Raw genomic sequence first — 25937 nt, 5'->3', positions numbered from 1 at the left:
GTAACAGTGATTAATCTTTATTCCATATCACTTTTAATTCTTATAATGGATTATGGACAGTGTCTTCTACAGTAGGGGCACTGCAAACTCTTTACAGCCTTAACTTCCGGTTACTGCTGTCAGTGCATTTTGGAACCATTTGGCTCACACAACGTGAGGATTGTGTTTTAAGACTGACCTAAGTAGTATTTCTTGTATACGTGTATTTTCTACCAGATTTATTATTGGTGTCTAAAAAAAGAATCGTCATTTAATGACACACTGTCATTTCAAAACGTAAGAATCGTCATTTGAAGAAAAAAAAGAATTATTATAAAACACTTCTTACCTTGTCAACAATATACCAACTTCTAAATTTAAACCTAAATGATAATTTGTAAAATGAACTTAATGTCGCTGTTCGAACAATATGCTAACACTAACGTATGATGGTGCACGGTTTGCAACAAGAACAGTAATAAATAAGTAAAAAAGTGGCCAAATCAGAGCTGCCAAAAAGCGAAATCTTTTTAAATCTAGCAATCATGTCACTTTTTTTAACAAGACATCTGTAAATATCTAAAGCAAATTTTAAACTCTCCAGAATTACGTAATACCATTAATATCTTATGAACTGCAGCAGATTTGAGCTCAGAAATTATATAATTTATTTTGTTATATATATATTATATAACTGAACAATTTGTCCTCAATATCATGATTTAAAAGTTTATCCCCTCTTTTACCCCACTCATATCTTCCTCTTCTCTTTCTCCTCTTTCATTTCTTCCTCTTTTGCCAAAACTCTTGGCTTGTTACTTTGATGATCTATCTCAAACTTTTATTTGACTGCATTATTTAGAAAGGACATGAAGAACACATAATATTTAAATTTGTTTAGATAATAGTATACTTACTCTATAGCACATTTTTGAATTTCACTTTTGTCGTCGAACCCACAGTTACCGTTCGGTGTTCCCAAAATGTTGAGACGTTCGAAACAAGATCGACTCGCAAACTTAGAATCTAAACGGACAAAAATAAAAAACTCTTTAAAATAGTTCTTATGCATTATACAATTCATGTAATATCTAGATCCAACAAAGCAATGATATAATACATCGTAACTGATTTCTAGTTCAATGATCTGATTTCCATCTAATTATTTGAAAGAGCTACAAGATGCATATTATCTACCAATAAGTAATTGCACACCTATGCATATATTTCTTTTTTGTGTGTGTGCAAGAGTTTTGATAGTGGGTTCAAACACCGAGTGAGAGCGGTCACTGGTTTTCTAAAGGTTTTGACCAATCTACTACCTCCTGTGTGACCATGGAATTTTTCTTGATGCTCACCAGAGGGCTTTGTCGTTTAGTCTGGGCTCTTTTCCTGATAAGTACTGTTTTCTTTCTTTCTTTTTTCTTAAAGTTTTTTTTTTGCGGGTTCCCCTTCCACATCCAGGAAAAGCTAGCATAAGCACTTCTTCTTATCTTCTTCCTTATCCCCAAAATTAGCAGGGCTAAACAATGTCCATGAAATTCATGACCCGGAGGAAGTCGGCCACCAAAAGTGGATTATTTAGAATGTCCCTCTTGTCCAGCCCAAGACAGTCCAGGACAGTCTGCATGTTGTGGCACCTGGGGCAGTTTGGAAAGATTTTAACACTACCCTCGAAAGAAAGAGACTTAAGATGGCCGCTGGTAAGCCTGCTAAGCGCCGTCTGGTCCTTGTGGTTGCACCGAATGTTGAGTGCACCTCCTGGACGGGTGATCTGGTACTAGTGATGTTTGGGGGGTACGAGCCAGGAAACATTGTCATCTTTTTTTCTTTTTCGATGCCAGTTCCATGAAGGTGAGTGAATTTGAACTCATCAAAGTTTCTTCTGTCCCCTCCTTCGCCAGAGTGTCGGCGATATCATTGCTCAGAACAGCTTAAGTACTAGAAGAATGAAAAGTCGGTGTTTGATTCAGAATGGTCTAACTAGGATTAATATCTACTGATCAGTACTAATCACTCAGTACTGATCACTCTAAACCAGACCAGCCTCAAGGCTGGTCTGGTATAGAGTGCTTGAATAGGGGAAAGGATGTTATTACTAGCATGAATTTAACTTGACGAAAGTACCTCTGAGGAAATTTAGATTTTGGCCAAATGAGTTTCTAAAATTAATACCGATAATGGTTCTATATTTATTTATTATTCTGCAAGGGCTCTGTATTGTAGAAGCCAATAAATATTCTTTGCTTTGCTTTATAGACTTTGTCTTATTTCAACCGTACAACAGAATTTAATTGGGCTATAGTGGTTATTTGTTTACAATTGTATTATATCTTCTAAAATTTACTGGATATTTTGAATGTGTAGGTGCTAAGTTTTTTTAAACAATTTGTTAAAATTGGACAGCCGAACAATCATTCATTAAATAGTTTCTAGTTTCATATCAGTTTTGCGAAATCAAGATATCCCTTCAAAAAGCAACTAACTATTTATCATTGTGGATACAAATTTAATTTTTTTGTCACTTTTCCAATGTTTGGTATTTTTTTTAATGATGACCCTTTATTTTTAGTATCTTTCTTTGTTAGAAAGGGAAAGAAGTATACATATTTGAAAAAAACGCTATCGAAATCTAACTAAATGCTACTAAAGAAGCCAGAACTAAACGCATTAAAAATGCTTGATATCTAGAAGGAAAAAAAGATAGAAATAAAGGGCAATTGTTAGAAGGAAATCAAAATTACATCAGGCAATTAAATTGGGTTTTGTGTTTTTCATTCTCCTTCCTAACTAATTTTACAGACTTCGATAAAGTTTTTGCTTCCTCCTTACTAATAAATTAACCCTTTGCGGTTGTATTTGGGTTTTGCATGGACGAATTAAATTTTGCTGGAATATAACAATATACAGGATAATGAAAAAAATTATAACAATTCTTTTTTAAGAAAGAAAAATGCTATTACACTTCACATTTTGTTCAACATTATTTTGCATTTTACATGCGTCTCCAAAGCCTATCAATTGATAGGCTTTGTGATCGGTAAATTTAAGTGAACAGTATTGTTCAATGCCATAAGATTAATATATAATTCTTTTCTATGCATGCTGACAGTAGACATACAAATTAAATGGTGAAAGAGCTTTGTTGACTGAGAACAGGCATACAAATGAAATTGTAGAAGAGCTTTGTTGACTGAGAGTAGACATGCAAATGAAATGGTAAAAAGCTTTGCTGACAGATAGTAGACATAATAATGAAATTGTAAAAGAACTTTGGTGACTGAGAGTAGACATAAGAATGAAATGGTAAAAGACCTTTGGTAACTGAAAGTAGACGTAAGAATAAAATTGTAAATAAAGGAGCTTTGTTGACTAATAGTAGACATAAGAATGAAATTGTAAAAGAGCTTTGGTGACTGAGAGTAGACATAAGAATGAAATGGTAAAAGGCCTTTGGTAACTGAAAGTAGACGTAAGAATAAAATTTTAAATAAAAGAGCTTTGTTGACAAATAGTAGACATAAGAATGAAATTGTAAAAGACCTTTGGTAACTGAAAGTAGACGTAAGAATAAAATTTTAAATAAAAGAGCTTTGTTGACAAATAGTAGACATAAGAATGAAATGGTAAAAGGCCTTTAGTAACTGAAAGTAGACGTAAGAATAACATTGTAAAACAGCTTTGTTGACTGAGAATAGACATGCAAATGAAATGGTAAAAGAGCTATGATGACCGAGAGTAGACTAACTACCACAAAAGTTTAATTTACAACTCTTTATGTGTACATTTGCTTTTGCTTTCGCTTTGATTTGGCTAATTTGTTAAACAAAGTCATAATACAGGTTTTTAACTCCGCACTTTTTAAGTTAAGTAAGTTGATATAAAATACAAAGTAACGCTGTTATAAGATTAGTTTTCCAGGATTAAGAAAGAAAAAAATTTAAGATACTTTGTAAAAATAAATTAACTACCTCCACCCCAGATGTCTTGACACTGGTTTCTTAAAACAGGACATAATCCTTCAAAACAATATCCAAGTCCGGAAGAGCAGACAGCTCCATTTCTTTTAAACAAATCTTCTGGGCACTGCAAAAATGTACAAAAGTTAGTTGTATTAAATCACGAATGTTTAGTTAACAAAACCATTATCAATTCATAAGATTTTTTTTTCTTGAAGCGGGGGTGACTTTTAATGTTTAATGCGTAATTTATATACCATTACTTGGGTTGTAAGAGATCGAAAATTAGTTAATTATTTATATTATTTTTTTCAAATGCACTAAAAAAATCGAAAAGTTTAAGAGAAAGATCTCTTTATAATACTGTAAGGAGATATGAATGTTTTATACCAGTGCATGTTAAAATAGCTAAATTTTGTTTACCTTTTTCTGGAAAATACTGAATCTATCTTCAAATATACTATTTACAGATTAGTTTATCTTATTATAGGGCAAATTTTAATCCGAAGGTTTTTGAAATTTTTGTCGCTGTAAAAGAAAAAAAATATTAATTTCGAAATAAAATTTTCTCATTTTCAAAAAAACGTCTTGTATTAAAATGTTTACCTGGTCAGAATGTCCGTATCCTCCGCAAAAGATTGCTTAAAATGTGAATCTTTCTTTTCTTCCAAATAACATTTAATATATACTTTTGTGAATCAAAAACTAAAATTATAAACTTTAAAACTTTATCTTTCGTTTTTAATGGTTTCAGATTCTAGTATAGAGCGTGATTACAAATGAAGTGTTTAAATTGGTTTCATGGGCAATCATAAAAAGATTATGCGCAATCATCTTTCATCAGTTCATTGAAAGTATCCGCACAGTGATGAATAAAAAAAGATACCAGTCTAAGCAACTTTTGATCTCAGATATACTAATTAATTCGTTCTAACTATTAACTAAACTACGGAACTAAATACAAAAACACTTTTTTATAAGGATCCTTTTTTTCCCCGAGAGATTTTGTTTTTTGACTATCAAAATATGTAGGTAGCTGCAATCTGACAAATATGGTTCCGTAGCAGTTTAGTCAAAAAAGCCGTCAAAAGTTTGGTCTTGCTAATTCCAATTTTACTTTTTATAAATTTCAAGAAGTTTTTAAGCAAACCAAACACTTTTTGAACATAATTATAAAATCTGTTCATCTAATGGTAATTTCATGTAAATAATCCGATCATTGAAATAAAAGTTATTCAGTGTGATATTCTTTTTTCTCTTCTTGCTCACTATACATTTGAAGTGAACAAAGACAAATAATTAAAGCGAACGTGCTGTTACTATAAATATTGTTGAAATAAATATCATTTCAGAGTTTTTCATTTTGAAAAAAACTGTTCAAGTTTATTTGAAAAGCAGTAAAATAATTACATTTGTTAGTTCATTTGTTATTTATTTTGAAAACAACATATTCATCTATTTATTCACGCTAAAACTGTATGGATACGTTAAAAAATAAATAGTTTATTTAATATAACTAACGTTGTTCTAGAATAAAATTTTTAAGCAAACACGTTGTTTCTATTATGTAGATGAATTTTTAAATTAATTTACTTGGCGCAATGCACATCAAATAAAAGTTTTTTCAAAATTTTTTTTATTTTCCTATTTTATTAATGAAATTTGGGATGGTGTGAAAAAAATTAGCCCCTGACATGTCTTGAGGTAAAGAATTAAAGTTAAGAAAATTATAACATTTATAATTTGTATTTTGAAACAATTAAAGATAGTCGATTAATTAATAATGACTTTTTTCGATGAAATGTAATATGACCACATGAAGAAGACGTTTATTTAAAAAAACCATAATAAAGTCAAATAATTATAGTTTTTTTTTTCGCTCAGCGTACATTCTCTGAAAGCAGATTTATGTTAATTGAAAGAAATTGAGCCGTGGTTGCTGAGGAGATGGAGCTTTCGCATTGTAATGAGGTGGACCGGGATCGAGTCCTAGTGATGGCTGGACGAAACGAATTCCGTAACCGGCTCGCACCGGCCGCAGTGCTGGTATAAAATATCCTTAGTGGTAGACGCATAATGGATTAGAGTCCCCTTGCCGTCGGACTAACCGTGGGAGGCTTTCGTGACTTTGATCTCCGTGTAAAGTATTATGTTAGTTCTATCAAAACTTCCTCCACGTTGAACTAATTTTTCCCAATACTTGATCCAAGAGTTTCCTTGTCTTCTAGATTGGGTTCAAAATCACAAGGCTACGGAATTGAACATTAATAGGCGTAATCCTAAAATTAGATCAGCTGTTCAACGATGGTTATAAAATAAAATAAAATATAAAATGGAATGATGTTATAATTTCTAAAAATAATTACATTTCTGCTCAATGACGGAAATAAAATTAAAAAAATCTATTATTATATTTTGTTTGAAATACTTTTGTAATTAATTTAATAAAAATCTAAACAAATATATAATTATTATTATTACTTTATTAATATATTATTATAAATAATTATATAATAATTATTTATAATAATAAAATACCGCATTAATGGAAACGGTAACCATAATACCATATGAATGGCTTAAATAGAGTATATTTTGGTTTTATTACCAGAATTATAATTTATTTCCCTGTCTTTGCACACGGTATAGTAATTTTACTGGAATTTTTTTCTCTATGTATGCTTTGCATTACAGTCTGCATGTAAAATATTCATAACCTTCCTAAGATTCCAGGTTATTTGTGTAAAAAGATCTCTAATTGCCATAGGATAAATAAAAAAAAAAGTTTTTTTTACTCATCACAAAATTGTATATTTGATTCCATCTATAGTAATGGAATAATAATTCTGAAAACCAGAATTTCCCGTAAGCAGTTCCCACGTGAGCGGAAACTTACCATAAGAATGGTTTAAATACCGTAAATTATAGTTTTATTTCCAAAATTATGTTTGTTTTCGAATCAGGAATGTCTTTACCATACAATACGGTAATTTTACCATTATTTTTTCTCCAGGTAGGAATGTAGTTGTCGAAAGAAAATTTGTTTAGTTTTCCCCTCCCAATTATATACATAAAAGATTTTCTGTTTTTGAAAATTGTTTGGTCGACTCTATAAATATTATTTTACAGTATATTTTACTATATTAAAGTTCTAATGTAGGTCTGTTGTTTTAAAATAATGACTCTATATGCAAATTACTTTCTTTCCCAATTGACGTTTTTCAAAAATATTATAAAGAAATACGTTTAATACTCTGAATTAATGTAAAATTTTAATAGCTTTCCTCTATTTATTTCAAGCTTTTTTAAACTGAATTTCATGAATTGGATAATTCGAACAGCATTAAAACAGATATTATTAAAAACCATAAAGTCCTTTGAACTAATATTCTATTAATTAAAATAAACATATTAGTTTTAAAATAAGTTCACTTCGTTTTGATTTATAAGATATTCCAAACAAAGATAAGATTATTATTTATTCATAAAGGATCTGTAAGACAAGATTTTAAAACAGCTAATTAAACTCGTATTTTTATCTTTAATGTATTTTTAGATTTAAGCCACTTAAATATTCATTACACTTTTTTGCTAATACATATTTCCGGCGATTTTGTTGGAGCTTCGAGGAGGATAATGATTTTAGTTTCTTGAAGTTTTGCTTCGTTTTTGGTAATTAATTTAGTTTTCCTGTAATACGATTTTATAAAATAAATTTAAGCTACTTACATGTCTCGAATGACACCATTTTTTTTCTTCAGAAAATTTATTTCATTCCTATTTTCTAATTAACGCGATCGAAGTCAAACGTTTTAAATGTTAGAAATTAAAGAACAATTTCCAATTTCCAACTGCAGTCAGTGAAATCAAGTATTAATGTAATTTTAATAGATGCACATATTAAAAAAATATACCACCAGTCCTCCTCTGAAATTTTCCATATTACACATTGAGTTCCTCATATATTACACACTCATATATTACACATTGAGTTATTACACACATTGAGTTCTTCATATATATATACATATGAAGAAATTATAAACTTTAAAACTTTATCTTTCGTTTTTAATGGTTTCAGATTCTAGTATAGAGCGTGATTACAAATGAAGTGTTTAAATTGGTTTCATGGGCAATCATAAAAAGATNTGCTCTAATAGTTTTGAAAACAATTTGAATCCTACTAAAGCTTCTGCATGTTTCACATAAAGTGAGGAGTGACGTTTTTATATATTCATATTTAAGACATGATAACCAATAAGCAAAGTTAACGAAAAAGATTTTTATATATTGAAGTATTATAATAAAAAGTACTTACAAGATGTAATAAATGCTGTATTTTGAGGTACTATCGCTCTATTTTAAAATATATTCGTAGGATATCTCTTTACACTAAAGATTTCATGAAGATAAAAGTAGTTTAAGAATTACATAAAAATATTGCCGTCAATTTTAGATCCTAACTAACTTGTTATCAGAAATAAAAATAAATGAATAAAATAAATAAGCAATGAACCTTTCCAGTGTCATGATTATTTTTTTGAGTCTAGGTTAAGTGCACAATTTACAACGATTTTTTTTCCATCGATAAACCTTTAAGTTGCACAAATAATCGCATCCCCGAGTCGTCTACTTAATATTTGCCCAAATTTATAATTTAAAAAAAAAAGAATAACAAATCATGAATAATAATAGTAGTAGTATCAATAAATTCTTAATATTTGCCCCGCTCTTAATGTATTTAATAGAAATTGAATTTTAACTTACCTGTCCTATTTTACCATCGCAAAATTCGGGAATATCACATTCACCTCTAGATGATCGACATAAATGATCTGGGGAAAGGAGCTGCGAAAATTATAATTCAATATTGCAATTATAAATAAATTATAATCATTAGCTATAAATTATAACTTTTAAATTATAATAATTATAATTTATTTTATTATTTAATTATTATTTAATTAAATAATAAATTATTAATTATTTTTTATTAATTATTTTATTATTTAATTATTATTATTTAATTATTATTTAATTAAATAATAAATTATTAATTATTTTTTATTAATTATTTTTTATTAATTGTTTTATTATTTAATTATTATTATTTAATTATTATAATTATAATTTAAATTATTATTATTATAATTATAATAAAATTTTTATAATTATAATTGTAATTATAATTTAAATTTTAATTATAATTTAAATTGTAATTATAATTTAAATTGTAATTATAACTTAAATTGTAATTGTAATTTAAATTGTAATTATAATTTAAATTGTAATTATAACTTAAATTGTAATTATAATTTAAATTGTAATTATAATTTTAATTGTAATTATAATTTAAATGGTAATTATAATTTAAATTGCAATTATATTAGAATATATTACACTTAAATACCATTCTTATTTGAAACAAGCTGTTTTTAAAGAATGTAATTTTATGACGCGAAATACTAATTTTTCATGAATTCGTGTGAATAGTTTGCGAGAAATTCATTAAAAAAATCAAAAAAGAATCAGATATTTAAAATTTAATTTCTGGAAAACTATTCGACTGATCTCACTAGAATTTTGTATTTCATTATTATAAAATTGCATATAAAATGGAGTAAAATCCTGTATACCTTACAATTCAAAAAATTTCCGACTTTTATTATATAAAAGAATAATAAAATATTTTTCGTATTACCTTTAAAAAAAACAAATTTTATAATTGTGTGCAAAAATGTTCTTAATTCGCTTAAAATGGTCTCGAAACATGGTGTATTATGCGAAAATTTAAATTAGCATTAAGTGATCAAAGCTTTCGACCGCTCATTAACTAAAAAACTATTGAGATGATATACCCCAGATTGCGGCTGCTCCCGAAATATTTGGGATCGGGAATCATTATCCGTCGAAAAAAGGCATGTTTCTTTAGAAAAAATAAGTTTATATGTCTGATTTCGTAACTTAAAATATTGTCTGCTCTAACTAAGATATTTAAGCCATTTAGATTGTGTCATAGTACGCGGAAATTCGATCATTAGATCAATATATTCTAAGTGTTTCGTTCATTGTTTGCTCACTGTACATGAATGTCTAACCTCCTGTGATTTTTTTTCTTTTTTGATATCATAAACATATCATCAAAGATATCCATAAATAAAATGTATTATCACTTGCCTGCTTCATTTATCTAGAATTGAATTAAAAAGATAAATTTACAGAAAGATAACAAATAATTCGATAAGAGACTTTCAGAACGTTTTGTGAAGTACTTCTACCTTTTCTATGTCACATTTTTATTAAGAAAATATATATTCTTTGTTGAGAATGATGGAAGAAAGCAACGACGAAAACTCAGATTTAGAATATGCATATTTTTGCAGCTATAGCGAATGGGTTATACTCTATGAGCTTCCAGTTTCACATCTAAATGTACCCTCACCCTGCGGAAGCAATATTCGTCTCGAATACCCGAGTAAGAATGAAATAAAAATTGGAAAACACACCTTTGAGCCCAAAGGATTTTCGCATTATTTTGACCTGTTGTGTTATCCTGATGGAAATAATACGGAAAATAAAGGTATGATTTCTTTTCGATTTTTTCAGAAAAATGATTTAAGAATTAGTTTCATATCTAATGCATACGCTCGCATGCAAACAATCAATGGAGAGATCTCTCTGGTGGACAAAGAAGGAAAATACAAATTTCCAAAATCGTTTGTAGCTAAAGTAAAGCGTGACGAAAGCATAATTTCTTTTGGTATTGATAGATACTGTGACAGAAAACTCTTACTTGCGTCCGATATTTACAATGAAAATGAACTCTTGAATGACCATAGCAAGCTGATTTTGCGGTGTGAAGTAACGTTTATTTTCCTTGAACTCTTACCGAAAGGCACAGCTTCAATTAACCACGAACCATTAGATGGTTATTTTCAAATGTTGCAAGGTGGACTGGAAGAAGTTGACATTCCTAAACGTTTTAAAACACTTATGAAAATATGGGGAAATGATTCGCCATATTTTCAAAAAATGCACCAATTTATGGAGAAAAGGGAATTATCTAATAACGGGATTGAATTTCTAACTGATATAGTTTGTTATACGTTTCTAGACACGGTATTCCATAGGGATAATTTGCAAATAATTGTTGAAAAATTGATCCGGGATCCTTTTAGTGTAACTGAAGATTTTTTGGCTCCAAGTTTGGTCTCAGTTATGGAGCAGAGGTGCAGAGAGTTGTTGACGCATCGACTTCTTGGATGTAACATAGTATGCTATTTGTTCATTTTAGCAGAAATGCTTGACGATTTTGATTTGAGACAAGACGCTGCAAGGTATATGATAACACATTTTCGAGAAGTAGAAGCTGATTTCAGTTGGAACATTCTCGAGAAGGAACTGCCAGAAATAGCAAAAGAATTAACAGATCATGCAAAGCAGATGCTCGATTCAGAAGGTTTTCGTAAAATGAATATATTCCATATGTGTAATATGCTGTCTTTGGCAGAAAGGCAAGGAGATTTTGATTTGAGAGCATCCATTTTTGACTACTTAGTGAAATATTATCTAGGTTTCAGATTTGTAGGAAAAATGTTCGAAAAAGAACGTCCGGGACTAGTGAAAGAACTAAGAGATCATGCAAAAGTCATGTTGACGTCTAAACTACAGATTTATTTTGTCACTGTTATCTTATCTTTTGCTGTAAAGCAAAGAGATTTTGATTTGAAAGAAGCCGTCATCAGGTATATGTTGGAGCATTTCTCTGAAATAAGTGAGTCACAGTTATTGGAATTTAAAGCGAAATGTCTAGAAATAAGGAAAGAGCTGACAAATCTTGCAAAATGCATGATTGCGTCGGGACAAAATCATAGCATCAAAAATAATATATTCAACATGGTAGACCTAGCAGAAAATCAAAAAGATTTTGAATTGAGAGAAGCAGTAATCAAGTACATGGAAGAAAATTTTCTGGAAATCAGAGAACTACCAAATTGGAAGATACTTAAAATGGTGCGTCCAGAAATGGCAATAGTTATAATGGATCTTCTTAAACTTTCGAACCGGTCTAAATCCTTATCATATAATGATTTAGACTATTATAATTGCTACTGTGAATGGGTTATTCATTATGAGATTCCTGTTTCAAAACTAAACGAACCCTTAACTTGTGGAGGATTTATTAGACTCAGGCAGATGGATTCAAGTGAAATATGGAAAGAGAACTGTGGGCCAGAAACATTTACTCATTATTTTGACTTGTTGTGTTACCCTGACGGTGTTAACGAAACAAACAGGGGTATGATTTCTTTTGAATTCGCCGAGAAAAATGACATGAAAAGTTATTTCCCAACTAATTCATTGACAATTAATGGAACAATATCTTTGGTGGATGTTGACAGGAATCTCCGATTTTCGCAAACAATTGTGGTGACATCTGGACGAGAGAATCATAGACTTGCTTTTGGTATTGACAGATACCTGAACAGAGAATTCTTATTAACATCAGATCTTTTGACTGAAGATAGGTTGTTGCAAGGTGGTAACGGTAGGTTGACCTTACAATGTGATATAAAATGTACCTTTTTAGAACTTTTACCGAAAGGTATCGACTCGCTTAATCATACGAACCTAAACGCTCTCTTTCAAAGAGGAAAAGATAAACTAGAAGTTTTGAAAGCAGTAGAAAGATTTTTGGATGTATGTGGGGAGTCGTCACCCTATTTTCTAATGATGCACTCATTCGTGGGCTTATGCGAAAGAACCGGTGTGGTTGCAACTTTGGTTGACATGATTTTTTACTTATTGCTTGATACTGATTTTCATTGCTCGACAAGAGAGACAGATCGAACACTGACTCTTGATCATTTTAAATTTAATGAAGAGTCTATTTCTCGATATTTGAGGTTAGGCTTAGAAAAGAGATGCGGGGATATGCTGAGGATTCGAATAATGAGTAATAATGTATGTGACATGTATATCCTAGCACAAAAGCAGCAAGATTCTGATTTGAGAGAAGCCGCCTTACAGTACATGGTGGAAAATTTTATGGAAGTTGAAGAATCACTCGACAAACTACGTCTAGGCATAGACAAAGAATTAACGGATCGTGCGAAAGACATACTGACAAAACTTCTAGATAAAAACATTGTATTCAATATATTTGCTCTAGCTGAAAAGTATCGCGATTTTGCCTTGAGGAGAATTGCTATAAACTACATGGTTGAATATTTTCAAGAAATTGCAACGCTTGACAATTAGGAAACATTTAGAATAAAGCATGGGGAAGTAGTTGAAGCCATAACAGATCGCGTAAAACGTACCCGTGGTCCTGAAATTACATTATACACTGATATTTATAGTTAAGTGGCAAAATTAGTTTATGGAGTTAATTTAAATAATATGCTGAGGATTCGAATAACGAGTAATAATGTGTGTGACATGTATATCCTAGCACAAAAGCAGCAAGATTCTGATTTGAGAGAAGCCGCCTTACAGTACATGGTGGAAAATTTTACAGAAATTGAAGAATCACTCGACTAACTACGTCTAGGCATAGACAAAGAATTAACGGATCGTTCAAAAGACATACTGCCAAAACTTCTAGATAAAAATATTGTATTCAATATATTTGCTGTAACTGAAAAGTATCGCGATTTTGCCCTGAGGAGAATTGCTATAAACTACATGGTTGAATATTTTCAAGAAATTGCAACACTTGACAATTGGGAAACATTTAGAATAAAACATCGGAAAGTAGTTGAAGCCATAACAGATCGTGTAGAACGTACCCTTGGTCCTGAAATTACATTATACACTGATATTTATAATTAAGTGGCAAAAATAGTTTATCGAGTTAATTGTTTTAACATAATCATATTCCTTAACTATCGGTAGCAAACAATGATTTTACAAGTTTTATGACCAAAACCACGGTTTCACGGAAATGCACTTGATTACGATCAATCATATATTAAGAAAATATTTATAAACTCTAAGAATAAATCATTATGCTGTATAAATATATAATGATAATGATGATGGTAACATTATTAATTACAACATATTATACTATAACTTTTCGTTACCATGCAAAAAGTGTGATCAAGTACACATTCAGGAGTTTGTTTTTTAACAATAGATATTTATCAGCTTTAAGCATTTCTAAAATATAACTTTGTTATTTTCAAAAACATGTAGTTAAATGAAAAGAAAATTTTATTCTATTGTTGTATCTATTGAAAAGAAAATTTTATTCCTTTTGTTTAATTGAATTTCTTTTTTTAGGGGGGGGGGTACTTACAAAAATTTAGCTGTGGAAATTTTTAGCTGTTTCTATTTTTTACTGCTATTAACTTCATGTTACATTCTCAATTTAAACTAATTAAATGTGAAAATTTAAAATTTGTTTTTGATTCTGTACTTACGAAAATTCAACTATGGTAATTTCCAACTGTTCTTACTGTTCTTAACTGATGTTGCATTCTCAATTTAAACTAACAAAATTTAAATGCATTTTTCATAGCTGTTAGAATAATTTACTTTTTATCTAGTTCAAAACATCTGAAATAATGTAAAAATAAATTCCTTACTCTTATTTATAAAATTATCTATAAATTAACTTAACAATAACTCTTATTATCACTAATATTATATTAATATTTTACAATATTACAGTGATGTTTCCTCAATGCAAAAATTCAAATTATATATCAGTATTTTATTGTATCAAAAAGTATATAAATTTTTAAAAAGAAAATTTTTTTAAAAATTCAGGCAGACGCGTTCAGCTTGCCAAAAATGTTGCTTTGAATTTTACAAATTATGGAAGATATATTTGGGTCCGAAAATATATATTAAAAAAAGAGACATTTTTATAATAGTTTGAGCTATTTCTATCGGCTTGCAGGATTTGCGCTAAAGACATAGCACAAGATATCGAACTAGATATTTTCTCTTTAGAAAGATACATTTCGGACTATAAATTTAGAGTTTCCTATATTGTAATATAACATTATGTTATGAAACAGTAAAAATTATTTTGACTCTTTTCCATAATTTGTTTGGACACTACAAGGTTTACAAGAATGAAATAGATTTACAATGAATGAATTTACAAGAATCTAACACTACATTCCGGTGTGTCAAACGCGACAGGCAATTTGAAAAACTAAAATAAATAAATTTAAAAAAATGAAGTAAATAAATAAAAAAGAAATATGAACGTATAATTTCCCATGTACTGCTAAGAGTATGAGATATTTTTCTCACCAAGTTTCAAATTTGCTTACAATCTTTATCAATAGATGGAGCCCCCAACTAAGGAAATCTTTGAAACATTTACTGAAATAACATGGTGTAATCTGAAAAGAAGATCAACAGACGCCGGAAATGTTTTAGCAGGAATTCATCAGAAAATATAGCTCTAGAGCTTTTCTTACTTCGCAGTGCTATCCGTTGAAAAACATTCTAACTCATTTTGAAACTTGTTGAGAATAAATTATTTTGTAAGAATGGTTCCTTGGTGAGAATGAGAATTTGGGGAATGTAACAAACAATAATGTAACAAACCAGGCATTTCTATTTAGATTATCTGAGGATGATTAAAAGTATTTTAAAATATTTAATTATTATTTTATTTTAATAAAAATTTAAAATTTAATTTAATTTTTTAAATACATAATCAATTATATAGTACGTCAAGAATTACATACTTTACAATTTTTGCAGCAAGGACCCACAGAACATTCCGCATGCATAATTAATTTGCACGTTGCCGGATCACAGCAAGGATCCAATTTCATACATTCCTGCAATTTAAAAAAAATTTAAATTACTTATTTTTTAAAATTTCTTGGTTTTTTGAAGGAAAAAAAAGATTCTGAAAGTAATTACAATTTAATACAAAAGGACATTTCTAAATCTCAAACTTTCTAAGACTCATTTCAATATTCTTAAAAAATTAAGTTGTTAGTGTTAGTAGCATCAACAATAAATATTTGAAGTTTTTTCGAAACAATTTGAAATAAATTTGATATGTTTATGATGATGTAGGTTTAATCAAATTGAAATTGAAATCAATTGGGTACTTGCACTTCAAGAACAAAAAGAGGATCACAAATACCCCCACATGTGACCTCTGATGTCAGCGACATCTGATCGTTCATAAGCAAAATGGCATGAGTTAAACTAAGTTTCTCATTTAAGTTAGAACGTTAATTAGCGTGAAGGTAATTAAATCGCCGTATTGCACATCGAAATTGCTGAAACATCATTCTTTCTAGCCCGCGTCATTTATTTAACTTAGATTTATTATTTGTTTTTAAATTTTATTGTAACAGTGATATATTTTTGTTTTGCGTACCTGGCAACTTCGATGCACAATTAGCTTGTATATGTCAAGGAGGATGCCTCTGGTATATGTTCTACAAGACATCGTGTCTGTCTTTGTATTAAGAAATATATAGTGAAAAAATTAAAATATTTGTGAAAGAATGTAGAATGTGTTACTTAAAAGAATTGAAGCTTGACGGGCTTGGATTACTCTAAATCGATTGGAAAGAACAGTTGCTGACGTAAACAAATGCAAAATAATAGATATCTCCAATTATTCAAACAAACATATTAATTAACGTTTAATAGTATATGAAGTTGATGACTAATAATTGTGTTTATAAAAATGATTACCTCCATAGTTCCGCAGTCGCATTCTTCTGATTCCTCCACTATACCATTTCCGCAAACAGCTTTTCTCTAAGCAATGAGTACAAGAGTTCCAAATGATGGGGAAAACATGGATGCAACAAAAGAGTGAAAAGAACAACAAAATTCATAAGTATAAGCATTAATATAAAATTTCATTAATTATTGTGGCAAAGATTTATAAGATATACAAAAAGGGCAGTGTTTTAAGAACACCCTGTACATTTTATTTCCAATCTATGCACTGTGCAACGTCAAAAACGTAACATCTTAATAACTTTTGATTTACTGATTGATTTTGAGGCTCATGAGATGCAATCTTAACCCTTTCCAGTAAAAAGACGTGTTCAGCTCTTCTTTAATTTTTCATACCATAAATGGCGAGTTACAGATGAAGTTACAGACGAAAATGATAACAAATTTGGTTTAAAATTTCTAGCGTGCACTGAATACAGCAGCGTTTTTGAGTCAAACATTTTTTTTAAATAAAAATTGAACGTTTAAATGATTTGCAAATTTTCATTATTAAATCTTGTCGAATGGATTTAATTATTCTAGGGATGCAATAAGCACGCTAAAATATTTATGCAAACGATACTTTAAGTAAAGGAACAAGAACAAAAACATTCTTACTCTGAATAAACAAGTATTTCTCAGATAAATTTGTATTCTTAACCCTTAAAATATGATAGGTAAAGACATTCTGGAATGTATTGCCCCAATAGTTTAGGCAGGAGAAAAGTAATACCTCCTAGAAGAGAGAAGACCTCAGCACGGGTTGCCATAAATTCGAAATTTGATCCTTNCGTGCAATAGTGAAGGCAGGATCCCCCCTCTGTCCTGTGCGTCTCCAAACAAGTCTTCGATGATCATCAGGACACAGTTGGAAGCGGGATTCGTCGCTAAAAACTATACGTCCCCAGTCGGCATCATTCCAGCCATATCTGTTCAAAAACTTCATGCATACGAAATTTCAAAGCAATCGGATGATTGCTTCTTGGTGCGTCGATTTTTTTGTTATAGAGTATACCAGTTGAAATAAGTGGAGGATTTAAAAAGAGGAAATATAATAGTTATCTCAAATTATTCAAACAAACGTAATAATTAACGTTTAATAGTATATGAGGTTGATAACTAATAATTGTGTTTATAAAAATGATTACCTCCATAGTTCCACAGTCGCATTCTTCTGATTCCTCCACTATACCATTTCCGCAAACAGCTTTTCTCTAAGCAATGTGTACAAGAGTTCAAAATGATGGGGAAAACATGGCGGCAACAAGATAGTGAAAAGAACAACAAAATTCATAAGTATGAACATTAATATAAAATTTTATTAATTATTGTGGCAAAGATTTATAAGATATACAAAAAGGGCAGTTTTATTTCCAATCTATGCACTGTGCATCGTCAAGAACAGAACAGCTATCGATTTACTGATTGAATTTGAGGCTTATGAGATGCAATCTTAACCCTCTCCAGTAAAAAGACGTGTATCTCTTCTTTAATTTTTCATACCATAAATGGCGAGTTATGCCGATCATGAAGTTACAGACGAAAATGATAACAAATTTGATTTAAAATTTCTAGCGTGCACTGAATACAGCAGCATTTTTGAGTCAAACATTTTTTTTAATAAAAATTGAACGGTTAAATGATTTGCAAATTTTCATTATTAAATCTTATCGAATGGATTTAATTATTCTATGGATGCAATAAGCACGCTAAAATATTTATGCAAACGATACTTTAAGTAAAGGAACAAGGACAAAAACATTCTTACTCTGAATAAACAAGTATTTCTCAGATAAATTTGTATTCTTAACCCTTAAAATATGATAGGTAAAGACATTCTGGAATGTATTGCCCCAATAGTTTAGGCAGGAGAAAAGTAATACCTCCTAGAAGAGAGAAGACCTCAGCACGGGTTGCCATAAATTCGAAATTTGATCCTTTAGTAGTCCAAACGTAATGATATCTTTCGTATTTCCTCTCATTACTCAACTTAGTAGCCCGAACGTAATAACATCTTTCTTCATCCTTCTCTATTGCACAATTGATGCTCGCTATGTCGGACTTATAAATTGATCTATGCTGAGATCTTCTCTCTTCTAGGAGTTATTGTAAAAGACCGAAAGTTCTCGTTAACAATCCAATTAATTAGATCAAATAATATTAAAGTGTTTCGTCTTTAATTTCACACACTGTACATCAAATATGGAAATTTTTGGGTGAACGACCTCATTACTATGCATAAAATTTAAAGGACAATTTTAAATCATCGTCTTCAGTATCGATGTTTAGAATGCCTATCAAACGTAAAATAAAAAAGAGCACACTTTAAAGGTTGCAAATGATTACTTAAGCGAAAAATAATCATAACTGTCTACAAACCTTAATGAATCGCTACTGAGGAAGGCGGAACTGGAAACATAAAAAACAACTTTATTTCGACTCAACAATAAATTATTAGAAATAACTCCAAGGTACACAAGGAAATCATACTGGATTTGACAATCTTCAATCTGCCTTCCTCACTAGTGATTCAAGAGATTTCGATAACGCATTTATATCTAATCAATTTGTGACCTCTAACAAGCACATTTTTTGTACTCCTCTTTTGGCGAAATTTTTCAGAAATATATATTGGCGGGGGTAATAATAGAACACCTCGCATATTACTTAATTATTGCTAAATAATATAGTTGCTGCTATTCTAGTTATTTTAATTGTCATTATTATTATTGTTTTATTAATTTTAAGTTATTATTATTTCATTATCATCGGTTTTTTATTAGTTATTAATATCATTATAATTATTATTTTACTAATTTATTTATTTATAATTATTGTTATTTTTATTATTGTTTTTACTAATTGATTTATTATTATTATTATAATATAGCCAACTTCATATAGTCCAACTTTATACATTTATGTAGTTATTATATAGTTAACTTTATTAAGAACGAAACTTAAAGATTTGTTGGTTATTCAAAAACCACGAAGCGCTTCCCTGTAAAGAAATGCAGTTTGTTTAAAATTAATTCTTATTAAATATTAATATTTAGTACTACTTTGTTAGAAAGGCCACTTCTTACTTATGTAATTATGATAATGATTTGTTTTTAAAATGTCAAGCTAAACCAAAATCAATGATAAATTGAAACTAAAATGCAATGTCTGATTAAAAATAGAAATGTTAATAAAACAATTAAGCAATTTGTTAAAAAAAAATTTAAAAAAACTTTTACCAGCGTAGGCATATTGAATAGACAAGCACCAAATCCCTTGTTAAGTGTCTGGAAATAATCTCTTATACTGCAATCAGAGAAAAGTATTGACTCGTAATGCCTAAAAATAGAATAATTTTAGCTTTTTTTTGCTAGTGTATCAAGAGCTATATATACACTTCAAAGATTAATTATCTATTTTTAGTTTCTTTTCTCCCTTTCGCAGAAATATTTAGGAGTATTTTTAGAAAATTTTTTTTTCAGTTAATTGCTATTGGATTGAATTAAATTTTCTGCGAAAATTTATGTTGTGAATTAGTACTTTAATACAAAAGTTAAGAAAATTATTTTGAAGTCCAATAAATGGAAATTTCGATTTGACAATGTGTCCCTTTATATAATTTTTTTTTCGTCGCGTCTTTGTTTCCATTTTAATGAAGATGTATGAAAAATACTAAGAACTAAAGTATATAAAACTTATTGGAAATATTTCTTTTTCTTATTTTTACTGAGCAAATAAATATTAGTAAAAAAAACTGTTAAAATCATGTATTCTTAAGTGAAAAAATTGCATTTATTTTAGTTATATAATCAAATTTTTGCTAAATATTTTTTTGAAGTTTATACTAGTTGTCTTTAATTTCTTCTTTCCTTTTTTTACACAATTTTTTTATTAATTCCTATATGTTTTCTGTGATTTTCTTTTGTTTTCTACGTATAATTACTTCATATTAAGGGCTTGATATACTTGCATCTCAAGCGAGGTCAGTAAAAGTTCTTTTATTTTCATTTTCATTTTAAATATTTGTATATGAATGTATTTCTTTGCAAATTACTTCATGCACAGTTCACTAACAGTTTAAAGGTTTTAATCAGGTAAGTACGAAAAGCACACAACTGTATTTTATACTCAAATCTTTTATGACTTTCAAATTGTTTATGAGCTGTGTTCCTATCTATTGCTTAAATACATTGAAATCAATACCTTACTTACCTAGATAGCAATGTCAGATGCATAAATATGTAAGAATCAAAATTTTCTCTGTTTTTATATGAATAAATCCAATATATAACTTCTTAACTATACTATATAATCAATTTGAGTGAGTTTTTTTCCCCTCCTTAACGCAAAATATTACATGGGAAACATTGTGTAGCTTGCCTAAATAGCAAAGAGTATATTTTGTTCCATTTGCCTAGAGATCCCCCTAGAGCAGTGTTTCCCAAAGTGTGGTACGCGTACCCCCAGGGGTACGGTAACAATTTAGCGGGGGTACACATTCTTAAGCGAAATATCTTACAACAAACGAAAATTTCAAAAATTTTTATTTAAAAACCAAACTACCCATGAATTTTTCGTATTTTTTAATTGGCTATTTTTTGCTGAAATAACAATTAATAAATAGTGGTGTCAACAGTCAGTTGTGACTTTTGTGCAATTTTTTATAGTAAAAAATACATTCATTTTTTTATAAATGGTACACACCGTTACGAAAAATTTAGAAAGGGTACACAAAAGTCCTAAGTTTGGGAAACCCTCTCCTAGAGACTAAAGCTCACCTCTGACGAGGATATTAACTTCAGATATTCATATTGAGCCTAAATCACATTTCTTAAAACAATCTACGGCTTTCTTATAACTATTTCTGTATTCAATTACTTAGGCTCGGGCCTCAAAGTTTATTGTATAAAACTTGAATCAGTAACCATAGATTTGTAAATTGATTTTGTATCAGTATCGAATTAGTAATTATAAATATTTTTAACAAAGCCCCCTGTACAAATCTTATGAAAAATGGGTTTTGGTCAAATTGACTGAAATTTTATTATGTTGTCATCGTGGGCACGAAGCTTAAAAATGGCTAATTTCAGAGTGATAAAAGTTTAAATTGCACTGGTGGTCGCTTTGTTTTAAGTTTGTCGTTGTTGTAGTATGTATTAAGACGAGAGGTCCGATTGTTCTTGTCTTCCTGGGGGGCCATCTACGGCCAAGAATTCAACTTTTGCCGCACACTTACGTCACACTCGTTTATAAGGCGAACCCATTCATGCATCCATTCATTCATCCACAGATTGTAATTTTGATCTTAACTAGAAAACGATCAATTCCAAATTCAATACCACCAGAGGTATAGTTTGTTACGGGAGGATTGAGGACTTTGTGACCCGACAGATTTAACATGCAGCAGTCAATTTTACTACACGAGGAGTCTTCGGCCGGCTGGATTTGAATTTCCGTTCTCATGAACGTAATTTCAGAACCCTGCCAACCATTCTATCCCGGCCTTTTAATTTCGCTCAATTCAAAATATGAAGATATAGCAATTCATAACAGTGAAAAAGTGGCCAAACTATCCTCCAGTGCGATTTTAAAAATTTTATATCGCAAAAATCAGCCAGTTTTCAACATCGTGCCCAAAGATGACTTTATTCAGCATGGAATGAACTACAACATTATAAAATTTTAGTCAATTTTACTGATGACCGATTTCTATATTGTGCAAGGTTCTTTCATACCAAAGTTTTGTCAACGTTAGTTAACGCTTAGGTGCAAAATTTTTTTAAACTTATTTTTCATACTACTTTCATCACTTAGTATTAAATTAGCTCAAAATAAATCAAAAATATTATGTTTAGCATTTTAATAATTGATAGTTATGAAATATAGCAGGAAACCATTGTCTTTTTCTGTGTTAAAAAATCTTCCAAACATGACCCAGTTCCAAACAATAATTTTTTCAAATTTGAACTTATTTGCAGTTATTTAGATTTAAGAGAAACAGTTGTTCATCATTGAAATTTCTTTAATTTGAAAAAATCAATTATTGATAAATTTTTGAATACGAGTAAAAAAATTCAAACTACATTTTTTGGATCTTATACATTAGTGCAAATATAATTTTAATAATCTAAAAAACTTTTTGACTGTTTTTTATTTTTAAAAAAATATTTTTGCTTGTAATTAGAGCTTCAAAAAAGTCATCATCGGTGCCTCCTCTACGTCAATAGGTTAATGACCTTGAAGGTTGTTCAGGTTTTAAATTAATTTGATACTTTAAGGTCATTTTTAAAGTGATATTCAAATTTTATAGTCATTTACATAAGGAACATATCCTGAAATTTTCAATTAAGTCATAAATGTCAGACACCCAATCTTGCCTGATTTGCACACTAAAAAAAAAAAAAAAAAAAAAAAAAAAAAAAAAAAAAAAAAAAAAAAAAAAAAAAANAATAAAATTTTTAGTAATTGTAATTTTTAAAACCTTGTTTTGAATTAAATTTAATATTGCCACAAAAAATTACTCCCACCCATTTATAAGTTCACCTCTTTCCAATTAAAAATTTCTTTAGTATTTTCAAGTTAAATTTCTATAAATATGAATTATAAATATATAAAAGTAATAAGTTAAAAATTAATAGTTTATAGCACTAATTAAATATTATTAATTTAAGGTTTAACAAAACATGAAATAGTTTTTAATCTTATTAAAATATAGTAATAATGCAAAATATCAATAATATGCCGCAAAGTTTTTCCCAAATTATAATTTTATGATAAGAAAATACCGTTATTTTATTAGCAAATAGTTTTAGACAACTTAAATTAAAAGAATTTTCATAACTTAAAAAAAAAGCTCTTTACGATTATAATTTTAAAAAATTCCTACACTTTAACTATGCTTGGTTTCCTTTCAAACTAATTGTTTTGACAGTTTAACATGCATATCTTTTATTACTTGCATTTTCAGCAGTTGAAATAATTTCATTAAATATGAGGCAAAATAGGAAAAAGAAAATGCACACACATGCATATATATATATATATAGCACTATAAATAAAAATGAAAAGGAGAAAAACAAAGAAAATCAGTAAGTTTTATTTACTTCTCCTAATCTGCAAGCNATATTATATAATCAATGTCTACTAAATTGCTTTAAAAAACAGTATTTTGGGAAAAGTGACTGTGGAAAATTATAAATTTAGTTTCGGGTTATCACAATATTTTTGATGTTTTTCTTTATATCTAAAAAAGTGTTTTTTTTTTCTTTAGGTTCCTTAACATTGTTTTAATCTGAAATGGATTGATTATGTTTGAAAATTCTATGAGAATGAACCATTTTGTTTGAATAGATTAGAAGTTTTTAAACTAAAATCAAATTTTCAGCAATTGAACGTTTTTTTTTAAATTTTAGTATTACATAACAATATGACACATTAATTTTGACAAATTGAATACTTGAATTAAAGGAATCAATAATTATTATTTTTTAAAACAATTGATAATTAAAATAATTAATATTTTCAATGAATTCTATTTTACCATAGTTATTCTGTAATGCATTCAGTTAAACTTTTAAAATTAATATTTTTTTTAAAATTCAAAAGTGTTTCCTCAGTCGGTACGCCAAAAGCCGTATAAATTCCCATTCGTGTTTAACTATAACATATATTTAAATTTAATGTATTTTAAGAATATCCCTAACTGTTTTTCTCAATTAAAGAAAAGGAAATAAATGTCAAAAATATCAACTAGTCAAACTTAAAAATTCATAATATTTTTAAAACAACGACTAATTTTTAAAGAAATTTAAATTCAGTCAAAAAATTGACTAGAGTTTAGCAATGGTTTAAATGATTTAAAAACTATTCAAATAGGAAATGAAATCTATTTACCTATTAAAAACAATGAAATAAAAAAAATGGAACGAAAACCAATAAAATAAAAAACATTGATCGAAAAACCAATGGAACAACAAAACAACCATGAAAATTTACAGATGTATTTAATAGTGTCAAGATTTTTTTTGTTGACTACAAATTTTTGTATTAAATTATGGTGTTTTTAAAATAGCCTATCACTTCTTTGTATGCAATTAGGAATATAATGAAAATGTGGTATCCTTCGACAGTTTATCAAAGTTTCTTTGAAGGTAACATGAAATAAGATATTGGAAAGGTAATACGCCTAATGCCATCGCTTTTTTAAAAAAATTATTTTCACTTTCTAAAAAGCTTCTGGGCGAAAAATAATTTCATGAATCTTGATGTAAGGAATTCCTTTTTATGATTTTTTATTTGAAAATGGAAATAGAAGTCCATCAACTGTAGAACCCTTGGGCAAAATAAACAATGCAACTCTATTTTTCGTTTTTCGCTATAGCGTGGCATGAGAAGCAAATTTATAAACGAGAAATCATGTAGTCGCTTCTCGATTTCAGATCAATTTATTCAGCTTATTGGTTCAGAGATAGATTTAAAAATGATTAAATTTGTTTCAAATCCAAACATTTAAGTGTATTAAAGGAGCTTATGAACAGATCCTATGTATATATTTTATTAGTCAACATTTCATCGTATACATTGCTGGAAACTTCTCGAAAAAATGGCTAAATAATTATTTATTTAATTGTTATTTTACTATATTCAACCAAAACAGTCAAATAACCGTAAAAAAAATATTCAATCTGTTTAATGTGAAAACGCTTATTACTTGTTTCCACTTAATACGGTTAACTAACCACCTTATTAATTCACTTAGTTCTGGTATATCCTAGGAATATAATTTACCCAACACGGCTTGCCTGTCAATCTCGTGAAGGGCTGAAATGGGGTTCGAATCCCAGCATTGAAACCAAAATATGTCTCCCACTCCTTCAACACTTGAAGAATTTCCAATGTGTAGCACACCTCAATTGGTGACGCTGGACTATAGGAATACGAAACTTTTATTTACGCATAGATGGCAGCACCGGAAAGAGGGAGCTGATTAACACAAAATAAGTCTAATATATCACATCTCTCACGATAGATGGCACAACCAGATAAACTAATTAAGCCACATTTTACAGTGTGACAATACACATCTCAGCCACAACATAATTCCTGTGTCCATTACCTTACGTAAAGCCTAACACAACCTAATTTCAATGTCCATAAGAATTTCATTTTTATTAGTTTAAAACAATGCTAGCCGTAAATAGTAAAAAAAAAAAAAAGAAAAGAAAAAAGATAGCGCGTGGAGTCCCTCCGCGCGGAAGAAGTTTGCGACGTTAATTGTAGAAG

At 29.1% G+C, this 25937-nt stretch overlaps 1 protein-coding gene across 1 annotated transcript in view; it reads right to left on the bottom strand.

Moving 5' to 3' along the window:
• LOC107447116 (snake venom metalloproteinase-disintegrin-like mocarhagin) overlaps window positions 1-25937 on the bottom strand; it is an 83198-nt gene that overhangs the window by 14577 nt on the left and 42684 nt on the right. The window contains exons 16-21 of the mRNA XM_071186926.1: window positions 19895-19994; window positions 17804-17869; window positions 15653-15748; window positions 8706-8786; window positions 3951-4065; window positions 897-1005 (exon numbers count right to left, since the gene is read on the bottom strand). Coding sequence (XP_071043027.1) covers window positions 897-1005; window positions 3951-4065; window positions 8706-8786; window positions 15653-15748; window positions 17804-17869; window positions 19895-19994 — 567 coding nt within the window. The remainder of the gene's footprint in view (window positions 1-896; window positions 1006-3950; window positions 4066-8705; window positions 8787-15652; window positions 15749-17803; window positions 17870-19894; window positions 19995-25937) is intronic.

This window comes from Parasteatoda tepidariorum, chromosome 10 (genome assembly GCF_043381705.1).
Source record: "Parasteatoda tepidariorum isolate YZ-2023 chromosome 10, CAS_Ptep_4.0, whole genome shotgun sequence".
Taxonomy (NCBI): domain Eukaryota; kingdom Metazoa; phylum Arthropoda; class Arachnida; order Araneae; family Theridiidae; genus Parasteatoda; species Parasteatoda tepidariorum.
The sequence above is the reverse complement of the archived record's forward strand: the minus strand, read 5'-3'. Positions and strand labels throughout refer to the sequence as shown.